Source organism: Nematolebias whitei, chromosome 4 (genome assembly GCF_014905685.2).
Source record: "Nematolebias whitei isolate Nwh7 chromosome 4, NemWhi1, whole genome shotgun sequence".
Lineage (NCBI taxonomy): Eukaryota > Metazoa > Chordata > Actinopteri > Cyprinodontiformes > Rivulidae > Nematolebias > Nematolebias whitei.
In genome coordinates this window covers 34,959,089-34,977,764 of record NC_056501.1, presented here as the reverse complement: position 1 = coordinate 34,977,764, position 18,676 = coordinate 34,959,089, and the positions used below count along the sequence as shown (strand labels likewise).

General features: G+C 43.1%; 2 protein-coding genes across 2 annotated transcripts in view; one reads left to right on the top strand and one right to left on the bottom strand.

The window, feature by feature from the left end:
* Positions 1-7,081, bottom strand: part of sybl1 (synaptobrevin-like 1) — a 9,099-nt gene extending 2,018 nt beyond the window's left edge. The window contains exons 1-7 of the mRNA XM_037676001.1: positions 6,976-7,081; positions 6,531-6,684; positions 6,385-6,442; positions 3,281-3,418; positions 2,158-2,248; positions 1,743-1,810; positions 1,569-1,661 (exon numbers count right to left, since the gene is read on the bottom strand). Coding sequence (XP_037531929.1) covers positions 1,569-1,661; positions 1,743-1,810; positions 2,158-2,248; positions 3,281-3,418; positions 6,385-6,442; positions 6,531-6,676 — 594 coding nt within the window. The 5' untranslated portion in view covers positions 6,677-6,684; positions 6,976-7,081. The remainder of the gene's footprint in view (positions 1-1,568; positions 1,662-1,742; positions 1,811-2,157; positions 2,249-3,280; positions 3,419-6,384; positions 6,443-6,530; positions 6,685-6,975) is intronic.
* An 890-nt stretch (positions 7,082-7,971) lies between these two features.
* Positions 7,972-18,676, top strand: part of polr1d (RNA polymerase I and III subunit D) — a 21,395-nt gene continuing 10,690 nt past the window's right edge. Inside the window, exons 1-3 of the mRNA XM_037676000.1 lie at positions 7,972-8,050; positions 9,000-9,097; positions 10,951-11,027. Of these exons, the coding sequence (XP_037531928.1) occupies positions 8,012-8,050; positions 9,000-9,097; positions 10,951-11,027 (214 nt within the window). The 5' untranslated portion in view covers positions 7,972-8,011. The remainder of the gene's footprint in view (positions 8,051-8,999; positions 9,098-10,950; positions 11,028-18,676) is intronic.

Sequence of the window (18,676 nt, the reverse complement as noted above, 5' to 3'; positions counted from 1 at the left end):
GTTGTCAATTGACCTAATTAGTGTTAATTGGTCTTCCAGCTGTTCGTTATATGCTCAATTTCCTTTTTCCAGCCACTTATTGCTACTTGTCCCAACTTTTTTGGGATTTGTTGACAATGTGAAATTTTGACTCAACATATTTTTCCTTTAAAATGTTACATTTACTCAGATTAAACTTTTGATCTGTCATCTATGTTATATTACAAATAAAATATTGACATTTGCCATCTCCACATCATTGCATTCAGTTTGTATTCACAATTTGTTTAGTGTCCCAACTTTTTTGGAATCCGGTTTGTACAAAAATTATTTTTATTGTTTAATTTGGTGGGCGCGGCTTATATTTGGGTATGCTCAATAGTCCAGAAATTACAGTAGTTCTCCTTTTTCTGCCCGTCTGCACCGCCAACTGCATGCGGCCCCTCCTCCTCCCTGACTGGATACAAACACAGCCCCTCCTGTTGCTTCACACATGCGCAGCTGAAGAGGATTTTTTCATTTTTTTTTTTCTTTCGGCTGCTCCCTTCCACAGTGAACTAAATCGCACGAAGACTTGGTAATTATTTTTATGCTGAATGTCCTTCCTGAGGCAACCACAGACCATCGAGCTACCACAGCCCTCTGTGTGGAACAGAGAGCTGCTATTTAAGGCGCCCGGGGGAGCAGATGGTGGGGGTTAAGAGCCTTGCTCAAGGGCCCAGAGTGGAGCAAATGAGGGTGGAGAAGGTGTGGGTACTTCACCTTTCCCACCCACATTTTCATGTTGTCGTAATGGGAGTTGAACCAACGATCTTCTGATCACAGGCCCACCTTCTCTAACCTCTGCGCCACCACTCCCTGATGATTATTTATTATATGGAAATAGTTTAGACATTTATTGTGTGCAGTTACAGCTGGTTGTTAATAAATGTGCCTGTGTGACAACTGGGACAAAACTTTGACTCAAAGATATTTTTATTACTTTAAGGAAAAAAACAATTCTTAAAAATATCAAGATATTAATTTTGGTCCATAGCGCCCAGCCATACCTAGTTTGTTTGTGACTCATCAGATTGATGAAGTCCTTTGGATGAAGGACGAAAAGTTTCTCAACAACAAAAAACGTCCAGAGGACCTGACTGAACATTGTTGGAAATGAGAGAAAAGTTGAATCAGGTCATCTGGAAGATTCTTCAGTATCTATCAGCTGTCGTCAAAAGGCTGAAGGGGGAATCATGTTGTCCTTGTGCCTGTCTGTTTGTACGTCAAGAACCACTGAATAAATAACCCTGCAGAAAGTCATCAATCAATATCTACAACTGATAAGCTTCTGAAGTCATCCCAGTTCAAGATGGCTACCACAGCTAGCCACAATTTAAAATCGGATAGAGCTAATGTTAGGTGTGGTGGTGAGGGAGACTGATACCAACACATACTCAGCACACCAACTTGTGCTGGAATTCACAGACAACCTACATTTTATCCTTTGCTCTGTCTGTTAGCAAAATATCTGCTATGAAAGGCAGAGCGTGCTGTGCGTTCTTGGGGATGATCTGTTTGTGAAGAAGCACATTACTGTGTGTACCTACCACACACACCAGCACAATGACCAGCGTCAGCTTGAGGTTCTTCATGCACATGGCCCGGGCCAGGTTACGACTCGTCGTTTTAAACGTCACCGACTGGTGAACACAGAGAAACGACGTGGATCACACAGCTGAGCAGGATGAGAGTCAGAAAACAAATGAACAAACTAAACTTACTGCATCAACCAGGTTCTCGGTCTTGTCAATCAGAAGCTCCAGCTTCTCTCCTCTCTGAGCCACCAGGTCTGTAAAAAGAGCCAGAGGAGCCCAGGTGAGCAGAACACAACAAGGCTCGGTGACACCAGACTTCATTAATCCTTCAGCACGATGAACAAACTGGAGGAGGTCACCAACTGATTTAACAACGAGAGAAGGAGCTCACTGAACAAACACTAAAGGTTTCTGATGACTCGACTAACATTTGTATATTTTATTAACCTCGCTTCAGAGGAAAACATCTCCACCTCCTCCATTTCCCTCTGACCTGCAGGATTGTGGCCTTCCACAGCAAACGTCCACACAACGAGTGAAACTAGTCTTCAATACAGTCAACTTGATAAGACTAGAAATTAGACTCTAGAAAGTGGCTTACCGATGTTGCGGACCATGATGCCCTTCAAGTCATCAACGTGCATCTGAGTCTCCGTGACACGATCCGACCCCCGAGGGTCTGAGTGGTGTTTCTGCAACAAAGCCAGGTCAAGTTTATAAAGAAGAACCGTGATCATTAATCTATCAAGTGTAAAATGTAAACAAATCATGTGAATGTGCCACATTTATCCATACAGGAGAATCTTCATCATCCTGGTGGTTGACAGATAAAAAATACAAATAAAGTTACAGCTGATAAAGAAGTACAGTTTTTCTTGTGTTTGTCTCCCAGGTACATGGTGAGAGCTGTGTCTGGAAAAGCATCTGGCCTAAAACACTTTTGTAAAAACTAATACACAATACAAGTGAGAATACACTAGATCAAGACCCGGGTTAACAAGAACTGGTACTTTTGACAAACAGGAAATTGTGCTACCGTTAGTCAAAAAGCACAAGGAGGGAAACGTGTCAGGAGACAGAGGGAGAAGAGGAAAGTGAAGAATGTAGGACTGAGGGTGGACACACTAAATGTTGGGACAATGACAGGCAAAGGTAGAAAGCTGGCTGACATGAGGCAGATAAGGAAGGTTGATGTTTTATGTGTCCAAGAGACCAAGTGGGAGGGCAACAAGGCTCGCAGCATTGGAGCAGGGTTCAAACTGCTTTACCATGGTGTGGATAGAAAGAGAAATGGGGTAGGGGTGGTCCTGAAGGAGGAGTTGGCAAAGACGATGCTCGGGACAACGTGTAGGACGATGCTCGGGACAACGTGTAGGACGATGCTCGGGACAACGTGTAGGACGATGCTCGGGACAACGTGTAGGACGATGCTCGGGACAACGTGTAGGACGATGCTCGGGGCAACGTGTAGGACGATGCTCAGGGCAACGTGTAGGACGATGCTCAGGGCAACATGTAGGACGATGCTCAGGGCAACATGTAGGACAGTGCTCAGGGCAACATGTAGGACAATGCTCAGGGCAACATGTAGGACGATGTTTAGACAACATGTAGGACAATGCTCAGACAACATGTAGGACAATGCTCGGGACATGTAGGACGATGCTCAGGGCAACGTGTTAGACGATGCTCAGGGCAACATGTAGGACGATGCTCGTACTCACCATCTGAGCTGCTAGTGTGGAGGAGAACTCGCTGTTCATGGCGTAGGGCAGAGCAGTTTGAGCTCGGGATCCGTACGTTGTCTGGAAACGCTTTTTCACTTCGCTCAGGAAGCTGAATGCACGAGATCTCTCAAAGTCCTTCCAAAAACAAAAAATCAAACAGAAAATTATTTAGTAACCCGTTAATTAACGATGAAATAACAATGCATTTGTGTGAACCTTTTCATTTCTACAGTATTGTTAAATTAAAATTCACCACTTCACTCATTTCTTTACATTCATTTCCCTCCCAAAGAGTCAGACTTTCTGCTAAACTGGTTTTTTTTTTTGTTCATTCAACCTTTATTTAGACAGGTTAATGCCATTGAGCCTCAGGGACTCGTTTACAAGAGAGACCTGATTTCTTAACAGAGTGATGACAACAGTGAGAAACACCAACAACAATAAACAGTCACAAAAGAGGCATACAAAATTTATTATTAATTTTTTTCAAACAAATCAAAACAAAATGGCAACCAAAAGGACAGTCAAAAGGAAAAGTAGCAAAAAGAAAAAAAAACAGCTGGATTATAAGGCGGTGTAGAAAACTAAAAGCAGGAACATGTCTGCGTTGGTTTTTCCCAGGAACTTAGATGTTTGAAGCCACTTAGAGAGGTCAAGGTCGAGAGCTTCAGCTCTTTTTACAAGATATTCCAGGAAACGGGCGGAGTAGGAGAAGGCCCTTTTACCAAGTTCAGTCCTCACTGAGGGAACACTGCAGGTAATAATGTCCTGAGAGCGTTTTAACGGTCTTAAATTGTTTTTCAGGCTTTAGAAAGACTATGCTTTCTACTCATTTTCTGTCCAGTCTTTGTATCTTACAGATTAATATTAGGTGGATTTAAAACTAGGAAAAAAAAAGATAAAATTAATTAGGCTTAAAACAATATATACACATCTACTGCAGATGAATAGTAGTTGAAACTCATGTTCTTAAGAAAACCATTGAGCAAAGACCTCACTCAGGACCAGAGAGAAGCATCACCGCGCAGCTCATTATCCACTTAAGAGTGCTCTCAAAATCTCAATAAAATAAATTAACAGTGTTTGTTGTGACAGGATGCTGGTAAAGTGTATAAACATTCAATTATCTATCTTGACAAAGGCTATCATACATTTTATTAAATCTTCTCTGGGTTAAAAAAAGAAAAATGTAAATGTCTGAGACTGTTTGGCAGCTTGTTACGTCTCAGAACAAGACTGGTTGTTTAGTTGGATTATGTTTATGTCTGAATGAGTCAAAGGTCAAAGTTATATCACGCTCAAAAAAAAAAAAAAACAGCTGGATAAAAAGAAGTTTGCCAACGTCCCCCATCGCTGAGGGATCTGAACAGTGAATGTTTGCAGCTTTCCAGAGGAGTGTTTGTCTGGACTGGAACTGAACAGAGATATAAATAAATGTTTCTGGTGAAAGATTTTAAAGCAGGAAGTTCCACTGTGGAGACAAACAGGAGAAGGGGTTCTCTGCAGACCGAAAGTGGGTGTTTCTGGAGGACAAACACTGATTGGCTAGCTGTATTTGCTGCTCTTTAGGTAAGTTACATCAGCTCTTTTAAAACTGAAGGTTTCTAAGAACAAGCGCTATATGTGCTGTCAAACACAAGAATATTCTCTTTTGTTCTTGGTTGTAGCTGCACCTGACACAGGTTGGCTTGAGTGTGGTCTGGGTACAATGAAATATGAAGCATCTGAAGCGAAACCTGCTCCCATTTGTCAAAAAGTCTGGTCTCAGTTAAAGATCATAAGTCCTATAACGAGATAATGGCCCAAAACAAAAGCTAAAAACAACATTTGCTCTTTAGAAGTTCTTCTATGAGATCTGATCTATGAAAGGAGCTGAAACATGGAGTAGGGTTGACCCTTAAAATGTGAGACAGCTGAGGAAGTTAACCAGTAAACAGAAATACCTGCTCCAGTTGCAGAAATCATAAAGAAACTGACAATCACTCATCTGCAGTGACTGATGTAAAAGGTCGAACAAGAAAATGTGAAGTTAAAGGAAACATCCTTTGTCCCAAAGCCAGTTTAAGTATCATTATTATTTTGGTTACTTAATTTTTCTGTATTTATGAATCAATTGTAACTATTTTCACATTATTCAACAACCAAAACTGATTTTGTTTTTAATGTAATGGCTAGATATTAAAAAAACAAACATTTAGCCCTCCCCACTACCCATTTATGTTGCTCTTATTTTGAAATGTAACCGGAAGTTCTGTGTTAAGAGAGGCAGAAAGAGAAGTTATGGAGACACCGCTAATGTTGAACTGGTCAACACCATAGACATATGTCTCTGGAACGAGTTACCTCTGCTTATCAGACAGGCCCCCTCCCTCTCGGTTTTCAAGTCCCGTTTAAAAACTCACTACTATTCAGTAGCTTTCAACACCAGATGATCTGTGTTTTGAACCTGTATGCTCTACACTGGTTTGTCATTATCTGCATCGTTTTTATGTCTATATTTTTGATTTACTTCATTTTGTATTTTGCTTTGTGTGTTACCTGTTGTTCTGGCTGTACAGCACTTTGGTTGGCCTTGTCGCTGTTTTAAGTGCTCTATAAATAAAATGGTATGGTATGTCTGTGGTTAACAAACACCTTGTTTTTTATCGTTCAATCAGATGTGGACCTCTAGATACACGTTTTTTCTTATCAAGACACTCAAAGCTCTTTACAACACAATCTGTGTCCTCATTTACCCATTCATACAGCACTCTATTAGATCTCTACAATCAGAGCTTTATCACATTCATACACCGATGGGACACACTTCGAAGGCAATGAGGGGTTCACTGTCTTGCCCAAGGACACTTCAGCATGCGACTGCTGGTGGAATCGAACCCCCAACTCTCCCATTGGAGGACAACTGCTCTAACCACTCAGCCGTCCCAAACATACCTAAACTTAAAGGCTTTATAACCAATCATTCATACCATGTGGTGGCTAATTTGTGTGGGAGAAAGCAATTGTTTAACACTTGATCTTATGATAAACAACAAAACAGATACATCCCTTGTTGTCACAGTTAACAGAACTTACAGAAAGCATATCTCTAACATACTCACATCATCAGTGATGCATAAGTATATAATCCTGTCATGGCAGATGTAATGGAACAGGTAGCTGTGAGACAAAACAAACAAAAGGTTTTGTGAGACGGTCCGAACAGAACCAACACTTTGGACCGGACATGGCCGCTCCGGACCCGTACCTGCCGTGGCTGTACGTCAGCTTGTTGTTCTCTGAAGGAACTTTGGCTAAAATCTGCTCCGTGACTTCCAGGAAGTTCCCGCCGCACCACGCGTGCTTCGCCAGGATGGTGGTCCCACGAGCCACCACCGCAAACAGGATTGCCATGGAAACAGCTGGTGTCCAGAAAACGAATAAAAGTCGTTTAATACAGCAGAATGTTGTGGGACAAGTTACATATCTCAATGTATTTACACCAAACTTGCAGGTATTAGCAGCACGTCTGCTGCTAGCTAGTTTGCTAGTAGGGAAATAAACCCTAAAGATAAGACCACTCCTGAGAATCAACGAGCTAGCGGATGTTATTGACCGAGCTGCGCTGGCAGGCTACTTAAATTTAACTGAATTCCACGGATTATATCCAAAAACGAACACATTTGTCAAAGCTAAACACGTAAAATCATTACCTCGAAGTACCAGCAGTGCCTCAAGTATCTAATAATTTACTCAAATAGAGACATATGTGCATCAGCTGCTAGCTACTTCTGCCTTAAAAAACACATACTCTAAACCGGAAACGACTTCCCTGCCGCGCTGGGTAATGTAGTTCCTAAACTGCTCTTTGCCTCGCATTCTCAACGCTAGGATTTCACCAGTTTGAACTACATTTTTAACGCCTTCCGTGATCGTCACATGTTTGTACGTTTAGAAACGAGTCTAATTTAACCAAATCTGGCATATCAGGCGACCTGCGCGCGCTCTTCTAACGATGTTTTTCGTGCAAAAATACATTACCAAACTTACTATATACACTGGCAAGATAGTCGGAGAACTTTTTCCACATTAACTATTATGTAAACAATGATTGTAGTCAGGGTTATTGACGACAAATCAATGCAACTCTGCATTAGGCTGTAGATAAACTATTTTAAAGTTACTAATTCTTATCTCACTTAATCTCCTTTAAATTTACTATATTGAGTACTTGGACAAAAAATGCGTCAAAATATATGTTTGTGTCAGAACTTAAGCGCTCCCTGCGTGTCAGAAAACACACAGGTCAAAAGTCCCCGAAGAAAAAGCATGTAAACTTTTTACCGTTACGCCCATAGACATAACGCCCACAACTAAAAAAAAAAGAAAAACAGACTTCGAACATGCGCGTTGCTCCAACTCAGGTTTTCGCTATGAATTGTGGTCTGGATGTGGTCTTGCGTACTTCCGGCTCGTTGAACCTTTAAAGAGCGTTCACTTCTTCCTATGTTTCAGCTGCACTGCAGTCTTTCTGACACCCGGCTACATTTCACATCTCTGTCACGACGTAAAATATCATTATTTATTACATATAGATCGTATGTAAAAACAAAAAAATGCCCGTGTAAGATGTAAACAATCAAAACAAAGTTGAACGCCATCCGGAAATAAGGATGACGCTAGTTGAACACGTGTGCCAGATTGTACGCATGCGCATTATAACTTACTTGTCATGAATTAAACTGAAGCATGGCGGGGGAAAGCGAAAAGAAAGCAAAGCTTGAAATGGTAAGACGCGTTAGGGCTTTATAGTTTGTGACTGTGTTAAAACTTGGGAGTTTAAACTCCACTGGGAGGCTGTTGTGGAATTACAGGTGATAAATTTAACATTTCGACGTCTGTATCCTGATGCATGCTCAATAATCCAGGTAGAAAAATCTGAAAAAGTAAAATCTGCTCCTCTGGACATTCACAAAGCAAAACAAAAACAATATTTTTTTGTTGTTGCTTTGCTTTGTGAATGTCCAGAGGAGCAGATTTTACTTTTTTAAATTTCAACATCTGTTTACGCCTCACGTGGGAAGCTGCAGCAACAAGAGAAAACAGTCCAAGTTTAACATCTGGACGTTTATTATTCGTGTTGTGTGAATCTACAGTTTTAATGTTAACATTTGTATCACGTGTGCATCTGTAGAGCTTGAATTGTTATAAATCAAAAGACAAGAGGATGAATCCCTGTTATAATTAACAACACACCAACAAAGACCTTTTTGATATAAACCATAGCAGAGTAATCAATATTTAAACTAGCTGCTTGGTTTATTTTAGTGGAAGATTTGGGCCAGATCGTCTTATTTTTATTATTTTGTGGTCGGACAGTCATTGTTCACATGTTGACCATAAATAATAAAACTTTTTAAGAACATAAAACTTGTTTTTTTAATGATCCTACATGTGGTGCCTTTAAAAAGTTTCTTGTCGTTATGTTAGATATGTTGATTTAAATTCTGATTCGTGTACAAGTTTCTTTGAAACAAAGTCATGTCTAAAGTCATCCTTTAAATCTGATCTAATTTCAGTGAGTTGAAACACCCACAGGATGCCGTTTCATCTTGTCTATAAGAAAACAAATGTTGTGAAAAACCCTGTCAACAAATGTTGAAGTTCTGACATTTAGCCCGTTTTTTTTGTTGCGAAAGTTCTTTGTATTGTTTAAATGTGTGTTTGTCCATTTAAGGTCCAGGTGGATGCAGCTGATGAGGACTGTGTGACGTTCGTGATGCACCATGAAGATCACACGCTGGGCAACTCCCTCAGATACATGATCATGAAGAAGTCGGTGCTTTCATTTTAATTGATCACATTACATATTAAAATTCAGAGTTGACCAGTTTGTATCTTGTTTTACACACACACACACACATACAGGTCCTTCTAAAAAAATTAGCATATTGTGATAAAGGTCATTATTTTCCATAATGTGATGATAAAAATGAAACTTTCATATATTTCAGATTCATTGCACACCAACTGAAATATTTCAGGTCTTTAATTGTTTTAATACTGATGATTATGGCATACAGCTCATGAAAACCCTAAATGCCTGTCCCAAAAAATTAGCATATCATGAAAAGGTTCTCTAAACAAGCTATTAACCTAACCATCTGAATCAACGACGTAACTCTAAACACCTGCAAAAGATTCCTGAGGCTTTTAAAAACTCACAGCCTTGTTCATTACTCAAAACCGCAATCATGGGTAAGACTGCCGACCTGACTGCTGTCCAGAAGGCCATCATTGACACCCTCAAGCAAGAGGGTAAGACACAGAAAGAAATTGCTGAACGAATAGGCTGTTCCCAGAGTGCTGTATCAAGGCACCTCAGTGGGAAGTCTGTGGGAAGGGAAAAGTGTGGCAGAAAACGCTGCACAACGAGAAGAGGTGACCGGACCCTGAGGAGGATTGTGGAGAAGGGCCGATCCCAGACCTTGGGGGACCTGCGGAAGCAGTGGACTGAGTCTGGAGTAGAAACATCCAGAGCCACCGTGCACAGGCGTGTGCAGGAAATGGGCTACAGGTGCCGCATTCCCCAGGTCAAGCCACTTTTGAACAAGAAACAGCGGCAGAAACATCTCGCCTGGGACTGCTGCTGAGTGGTCCAAAGTTATGTTCTCTAATTACAGTAAATTTTGCATTTCCTTTGGAAATCAAGGTCCCAGAGTCTGGTGGAAGAGAGGAGACACAGAATTCACATTGCTTGAGGTCCAGTGTCAAGTTTCCACAGTCACTGGGGTGTCATGTCATCTGCTGGTGTTGGTCCACTGTGTTTTATCAAGCGCAGGGTCAATGCAGCTATCAGGAGATTTTGGAGCACTTCATGCTTCCATCTGCTGAAAAGCTTTGTGGAGATGAAGATTTCATTTTTCAGCACGACCTGGCACCTGCTCACAGTGCCAAAACCACTGGTAAATGGTTTACTGACCATGGTATTACTGTGCTCAATTGGCCTGCCAACTCTCCTGACCTGAACCCCATAGAGAACCTGTGGGATATTGTGAAGAGAAAGTTGAGAGACACAAGACCCAACACTCTGGATGAGCTTAAGGCCGCTATCGAAGCATCCTGGGCCTCCATAACACCTCAGCAGTGCCACAGGCTGATTGCCTCCATGCCACGCCGCATTGAAGCAGTGATTCATGCAAAAGGATTCCCGACCAAGTATTGAGTGCATAACTGAACATGATTATTTGAAGGTTGGCGTTTTTTGTATTAAAAACACTTGTCTTTCATTGGTGGGATGAAATATGCTAATTTTTTGGGACAGGCATTTTGGGTTTTCATGAGCTGTATGCCATAATCATCAGTATTAAAACAATTAAAGACCTGAGATATTTCAGTTGGTGTGCAATGAATCTGAAATATATGAAAGTTTCATTTTTATCATTACATTATGGAAAATAATGACCTTTATCACAATATGTTAATTTTTTGAGAAGGACCTGTAAATTCAGGTTATCATCTTCTTCATCTTCTATAATCTTCAGTCCGCCTGTGAGATTTGTTCTGTTTGTGTTTGATCCGTCTGTTGAAAACTGATCCAAATGGTTCCGCCAGCGTCTTTGAAGCATTCAGGATATTCTCACATCCCACTTTAAACTTTCTGTTTGATTTTTTTACTTATTTTTCAGTCCGGAGGTGGAGTTCTGTGGTTACACCATCACCCATCCCTCTGAGAGCAAGATCAACTTTCGGATTCAGACACGAGGTCAGAACCCGCGTCAGTGTTCTGAACGATATCGCCGGGCGTCTTTGACACCAGATGTTTTAGACTGAGATCAGCTCATGCTCAGACAGATGTAGTCATTTGAGTCAAACTATAAAAATAACATTGCGTGTGACGTCACTCTCACATAATCTATTAGCATTTGAAGTATGGTGTTTTCTCAACCGTTATCCACAGGGGGCGCCTCGCCTTCCAAACAGCCTGAGCGATAATTAAAGTAGAATAGAATAGAAACAGCCTTTATTGTCCCACGATGGGAAATTCCAGTGTATCAGCAGCAACAGATAAAAAAATTTCACACAAAAGTTCCTAAAATGTTAATAAACAATACAATATATAAGAAATAAGATAAACAATATCAATAATAATGTTCAATATGTATTGGAACATTGAGAATGGCAGACTATTTACAAAGTACAGTATTACAGGCAGAGTGTGTGTTTTAGCAGAGGTCAGCATGTATTTAATCCTTATTGAGTTTGTTGGGAGCAGTGATGATGGTTGTAGAGTCTAACAGCTGCTGGGAGGAAGGACCTGCGGTAACGCTCCTTTGTGCATTTAGGATGCAGTAATCTGTCACTGAATGAGCTCTCCAGTTCAGCAACAGCTTCATGCATGGAGTGGGAGACGTTGTCCAGCAATGATGTTATTTTAGCTGGAGTCCTTCTGTCTCCCACCACCTGCACTGGGTCGAGGGGGCGTCCAAGCACAGAGCTGGCCTTCTTGATGAGCTTATCTAGCTGCTGCTTCTCAGCTGAAGATAAGCTGCTGCTCCAACACACAACACCATAGAAGATGGCTGATGCCACTACCGAGTCAAAGAAGGTCTTGAAGGTCTTCAGGAGCACCCCCTGCACTCCAAAAGACCTCAGTTTCCTCAGCAGGTAGAGTCTGCTCTGACCCTTCCTGTAAAGTGCATCAGTGTTGTGAGACCAGTCCAGTTTATTGTTCAGGTGAACACCCAGGTACTTGTAAGAGTCCACAATCTCGATGTTCACACCCTGGATGTTCACCGGGATCAGTGAGGTGGACCTGTGCCTGCGGAAATCCACAACCAGCTCCTTAGTTTTAGCAGCGTTGATCAGGAGGTGGTTCTGCTGGCACCAGTCCACAAAGTCTTGAGTCCGCTGTCTGTACTCTGAGTCGTCCTCACCTGTGATGAGGCCGACTATGGCAGAGTCATCAGAAAACTTTTGCAGATGGCAGTGTGGGGAGTCGATGGTGAAGTCTGCAGTGTAGAGGGTGAAGAGGAACGGTGCCAGCACAGTTCCCTGTGGGACCCCCGTACTGCAGACCAGCATGTCAGAGACACAGCCCTGTGTCCTCACATACTGTGGGCGTCCAGTGAGGTAATCCAGTATCCACTGGGACATGTGGTGATCCACTTCTGATAACTCCAGCTTGTCCCGCAGAAGTCCTGGCTGGATGGTGTTGAAAGCACTGGAGAAATCAAAGAACATGATCCTCACGGTGCTTCCAGGTTTCTCCAGGTGGGTCAGAGCTTGGTGCCTGAGGTAGATGATGGCGTCACCCACCCCAATGCCAGGCCTGTAGGCAAACTGCAATGGTTCTAATGAAGACCTCACCAGGTGGCGCAAATTGTTGAGGACCAGCCTCTCGAGGGTCTTCATCAAATGTGAGGTCAGAGCCACCGGCCTGTAGTTACTGAGGTCCTTGGGATGTTTGGTTTTTGGTACCGGTACCACACAGGAGGTCTTCCACAGTTGTGGTACTTTCCCCAGCTTCAGGCTCAGATTGAACATAAATCCCATGATGCCACACAGTTGATCTGAGCAGCACCTCAGGAGCCTGTAACTAATTCCATCTGGACCTGCAGCTTTACGCACCTTGATCTTTCGCAGCTCATTCCTCACCTGAAGAGTTGATAGGGACAAGATGGAGGTGGGGGAAGGGGGCTGTGAAATGAAGTCTTCTGGAATGAAGGGGGAGGCTAATGGCTGAGAGGTGTGAATTCTTGAGAAGAGAAGTTGGCAGTCATTAAAGGTGATGATGGAGCTGACAGCAGGGGGGACAGGGCTGGAGTAGGGGTGGGGGTGGGTGGCAGATCAAATCTGTTAAAGAACTGGTTCAAGTCATTCACCCACCCTTTGTCTCCTACAGTCTGGGGGCTTGATTGTGGCCTGATATGTTTTTAAGGCTCCTCCACACCCCACTGATGTTGTTCTGCTTCAGCTGATCCTCCATCTTTTTCCTATAGATGCTTTTTCCATCCCTAATCTTTCTTCTCAGTTCTTTCTGCACAGCTCTCATTAGCTATGTTTACATGCGCAGAATTCTTTGACCGGATTGAAATGTGTTCTGTTTGAATAATTCAAATGTGTTGTTTACATGGGCACAATCTGTTCATGACGAGCGTTTACATGCAGCGGGCTTTGTTCTGAACAGCAGTACTGACATGTGCAGAGTGGTAAACTCTCCTTAAAAAAACACCGAAGAAGAAGTTCTACTTCCGGGGTGAACGTAAACAAACCTGAGCACCCAAAATGGACCCGCGACAGGTTTTAATGATGGTGGAGACGTTACTGCACTCCCTGACTGAGCTACAGGTAATACAGATCATTTTGAGCTCTTTCAAAGTTTCTAGTAGAAAATGTTGTGTCGCTCACCGACCAGTTTTACTTCCCTGACATGCTAATATTATTAGCATTAGCCAGGCGGAAATGGCAAAGTCGCACATGCGCAGTCAGGTCAGTTTTTCACGATCAGATAAAAACGAACAGATCAAGCATTTACATGCGCACCGATCAGGTTACGGATCAGCGTAAACCACCCGTTTCGTTCTGATCACAAATTATATCGGATTGCGCCGAATACACAAAAAATAACCCGAACGGAGTGTTTACATGACACACTTTTATTCCGACCGGCCATTTGATCCGGTTACTTATGTCCATGTAAACATACCCAGTTCCTCCTTGTTACCTGATCTAAAGGCTCTTTTCTTCTCCTTCAGGAGAGCCTTTATTTCAGGATTAATCCATGGTTTGTTGTTGGAGAAACGCCGTACTGTCCTGATGGGCACAGTGTTGTCCACACAGAAATGGATGTAGTCCGTGATGCTGTCAATGTCCTCCCCATGAGAAGTATGTGTTGTCAGCTCTTATCACACCAAACCTGAAGTCAGCATCTGTAAAATTAACAGAGTTAAGCCCAGTTTTGTGTATGATGAGGTTGATTAGCTGTGGTGGCCATCATAAAATGGATTGCCTCCAAAACATTAGCTCTTGACATATTCTGATGCATGCTCAATAATCCAGGTAGAAAAATCTAAACAAGTTAAGTCTGGTCCTCTGGACGGGTTCAAAAACAAAAAAATTATAGACACGTTTAGTTTTCAGACTTCCTCAGTCTGAGGTGCTGTGTTCAGCTCAGTCTCTTAAATAGCACCTTCTCAGAGTGGATCAACCAGTTTGCTGCTGACAACCAAAACCAGCTGCTCACATGGTCAAGAAGGACCATCAGCCTAACAATGGATCATTAGCACACTGATGGCTGTTTACTATTCACAGGGGGTTGAGTGATACTAGCAATCACAGCATTGTAAGAGGGGGACAGTTGAACCCGGAGGCCTCCACCCCTGTTTAATGATGGACAATTTCTTTTCACAAAGATGGCCTCCTCCCAAAGACCCCGATGATGAGACAAATAAATGGACCTAGTGTTCCCTTGCCCGGACGTGGGTCACCGGGGCCCCACTCTGGAGCCAGGTCTGGAGGTGGGGCACGCGGGCGAGCGCCTGGTGGCCGGGCTTTTACCCATGGAGCTCGGCCGGGCACAGCCCGAAGAGGAGACATGGGTCCCCCTTCCCATGGGCTCACCACCTGTGGGAGGGGCCAAAGGGGTCGGGTGCAATGTGGGATGGGTGGTGGCCGAGGGCGGGGACCCTGGTGGTCTGATCCTCGGCTACAGAAACTGGCTATTGGGACGTGAAATGTCACCTCACTGGTGGGGAAGGAGCCTGAGCTGGTGTGTGAGGCTGAGAGGTTCCGGCTAGAAATAGTCGGACTCACCTCTACGCATGGCTCGGGCTCTGGAACCAGTTTCCTTGAGAGGGGCTGGACACTCTTCCACTCTGGAGTTGCCCCTGGTGAGAGGCGCCGAGCAGGAGTGGGCGTACTTATTGCCCCCCAAGTTGGTGCCTGTGTGTTGGGGTTCACCCCAGTGAATGAGAGGGTGGCCTCCCTCCGCCTAAGTGTGGGGGGACGGGTTCAGACTGTCGTTTGTGCTTATGCACCAAACGGCAGTTCAGATTATCCACCCTTTCTGGAGTCCTTGGAGGGGGTACTGGAAAGTGCACCTCCTGGGGACTCCCTTGTTCTGCTGGGGGACTTCAATGCTCATGTGGGCAATGACAGTGAGACCTGGAGGGGTGTGGTTGGGAGGAACGGCCCCCCTGATCTGAACCAGAGTGGTGTTCTGTTGTTGGACTTCTGTGCTCGTCATGGATTGTCAATAACGAACACCTTGTTCAAGCATAAGGGTGTCCATATGTGCTCTTGGCACCAGGACACCCTAGGCCGCAGTTCGATGATCGACTTTGTCATCGTCTCATTTGATCTGCGGCCACATGTCTTGGACACTTGGGTGAAGAGAGGGGTGGAGCTGTCAACTGATCACTACCTGGTAATGAGTTGGCTCCGATGGTGGGGGAGGATGCCGGTCAGACCTGGCAGACCCAAACGTATTGTGAGAGTTTGCTGGGAACGTCTGGCAGAGTCTCCTGTGAGACTAGTTTTTTTTTTTTTTGCACTGTTCTCATTGTGTCAATGTGCGTTCAGCAACTGTTCGCTAAAATCCAGCAACTCTCAGTCTTACTAATCATAAAGTTATGAACAAATATGTCTGTCTTGTTGTTTGGGGAGCCATGCTTGAACCGTGTCGCTTCCCTCTGCTGAGAAACTCCGATACCTCCTCAGCTGGGGACGCTTGTCACCCACAGCACACATGTGACAGAATAAACTCAAAGTGAGAGCATTACCTGCCCCCCTTTCCTCTTTCGCTGTAACATTTTTTTTTGTTTTTTCAGTTTGTCAAAGCACAATTTTTGTGTGTTTTTTTTCTGAATACAGAAGTAATGTTTAATAAATGTTAGGACTCTATTCTTTACTAACAAGTCCTCCGCTCTGGACGCATTTCACCCACAGCACGCAGCAACAAAGAGTATAAACTCAAAGCGAGAGCGACACCTGCCCCTCTTTCCTCTTTCGCATTGACAACATTTTTTAGTTTTATCGATTGTCAAAGCACAAGTGTGATGTTTTATTTGTTGTAAAAACAGATGTTTAACAAAAGTTAGGGCTCTATTCTTTGCTAACAAAATATATTTTATGTCAATAAATAACTTGTCAGGTTCTTCCCTTGTGAGCGCGTTCACCTGGACCCCCACACACACAAACACACACACCTGCCAGCTCGCTCTGAGCTCTTTGCAGCTTCTCTGCTGCTCTGAGACCAAGTCCAGGTCCAGGTCCAGCTAAACATCGAGCAGGAGCTGAGAGCTGCAGGATCATGTTTCAAACTCTGCTTCAAAAAGCTGTGCACTGCAAAACGTGCTCATTGTAGCCATTAATCCTGACTTAATCATTTTGATAAAAACAAAATTGTTTTATTCATTTTTGTTTTGTAGGTCAAAGTGTTTTATATAACACTCCTGAGTTAAAATGTTGCTGATCAATTTGGATTTATTATCATTTATTGATTGTATTTAATTTGATTGTTCAGTATCAAATGGTCAAAATGTTTACAGTTTAAATCAGGATATATATTTTTTATTTCAGGCAAATTGATGCACTTTAATCCTTTTCTGTTACAGACTATAAAACAATGTTAATAATTGTATTTCTTTCTTTTTTATTTAATGTTAATAAGGGTACAATGTTATGCAGAGGTGTACTTATAACACTTTTATAGACAAATGATACTATTTACAGTTGCGGCGGAGAGATGGGGGCACGAAATGTTTACTTCTTCCTGGGGGGCGTAACAGAAAATAATTGAGAACAACTGGTCCAGGGTCTGTCTTGTGTGGGATTTCTCCTTCTGCCTGGCTCCTGAGCTAGTGGGGACGCTGTCTGCTCTGTGATACAGAGTCCTGATGACTCCTAACTTGTGCTCCAAAGGGTGATGGGAGTCAAACTGCAAATACTGGTCTGTGTGGGTGGGTTTGCGGTACACCTCAGTTTGCAAATGTCCTCTATCAGAGACTGAGACCTCACAGTCCAAGAAAGCCAACCTGCCATTTTTTACATCTTCTTGTGTGAACTTAATGTATTTATCCACAGAGTTGATGTGATCAGTAAAATGTTGGACTTCCCGAGATTTAATTTTATCCCAGGTGTCGTCAACATACCTGAACCAATGACTTGGTGGTGTCCCTGAAAAGGACGTCAAGGCTCTCTTTTCTACCTCCTCCATGTACAGGTTGGCAACAATAGGAGAAACTGGAGACCCTTATAGCATAATATTGCTCCCCATATGTGAAGTAGGTTGACTGCAGGCACAGTTTCAAGAGTTGACACAGTTGCTCTGTGGAAAGCGTGGTCCTGCTGCTCAGGGTGGTGTCTGATTTTAATCTAAAACTGACCACCTCTACTACATCATCAACAGAAATGCACGTAAAGAGTGATGTGACATCAAAAGAGACCATTGTTTCATCAGTCTCCATGGTGACATCCCTCACCTTATCCACAGAGTCCATGGTGTTCTGTATGTGATGTTCTGAGCTGCCAACTAAAGGGATGAGTACAGACACCAGATATTTGGAAACATTGTAAGTGACAGAGGTAATCATGCTAACAATTGGTCTTAAAGGTACACCTTGTTTATGAATTTTAGGTAAACCATACAGACTAGGTGTGGCCTCCCCTGGGTACAGTCTGTGGTACAGAAAACGATCAATAGCCTTGTCCTGCTCCAAAATTTTCAGGCAATCTATCAACTTTTTCTTGTAACCATTTACTGGATCTCTTTTCAGAGGTTCATAAGTGTTTAAGTCACTAAGGAGTGTCATAACTTTCTTATGATAGTCTTTCTGGTTCAAAATCACTGTGCACCTTCCTTTGTCTGCTGGGAGAATGATGTTTTTGTCCTTGCTAAGAGTGGTGAGTGCATCCCTCTCCTCTCTACTGATGTTGGAAGGTGGTGGTTTGGCATTGCTGAGGCAGGCTGAAACTTTGATTCCGAGTTGTTCTGCTTCAGCCTCTTTAATTTTGTTGTTGCAAATGGTTGATTCTGTGGCTGTGATCATCTCCACCAGAGGAAGTCTACGTGGTGCAACTGCAAAGTTCAGTCCCCTGGCAAGAATCTTTGTCTCCGGCTGGGTGAGCTGTCTGTCAGATAAATTCTTCACCCACTTTTCTGTCTCCCTGGCATGTAATTGACTACTGGATTGTTGTCCTACACTGAATGTGTTGTTATTGGAATTGTGATGGTGTTGATGAGCTATTAGTAAATTAAACTTGTTTTGTTGTCGAGTCTTGGACTTGACATGCTGTGCTAAGCGTGCCTGACCTGTACAGTGCATCACTTGCTGAAGTGTGGTCTGATCTAGACACGTTGTTAGTTTCTGTTTAATGTGCTCTTCTTTGGCCTTCAAGGCCTCAATAGTAAAA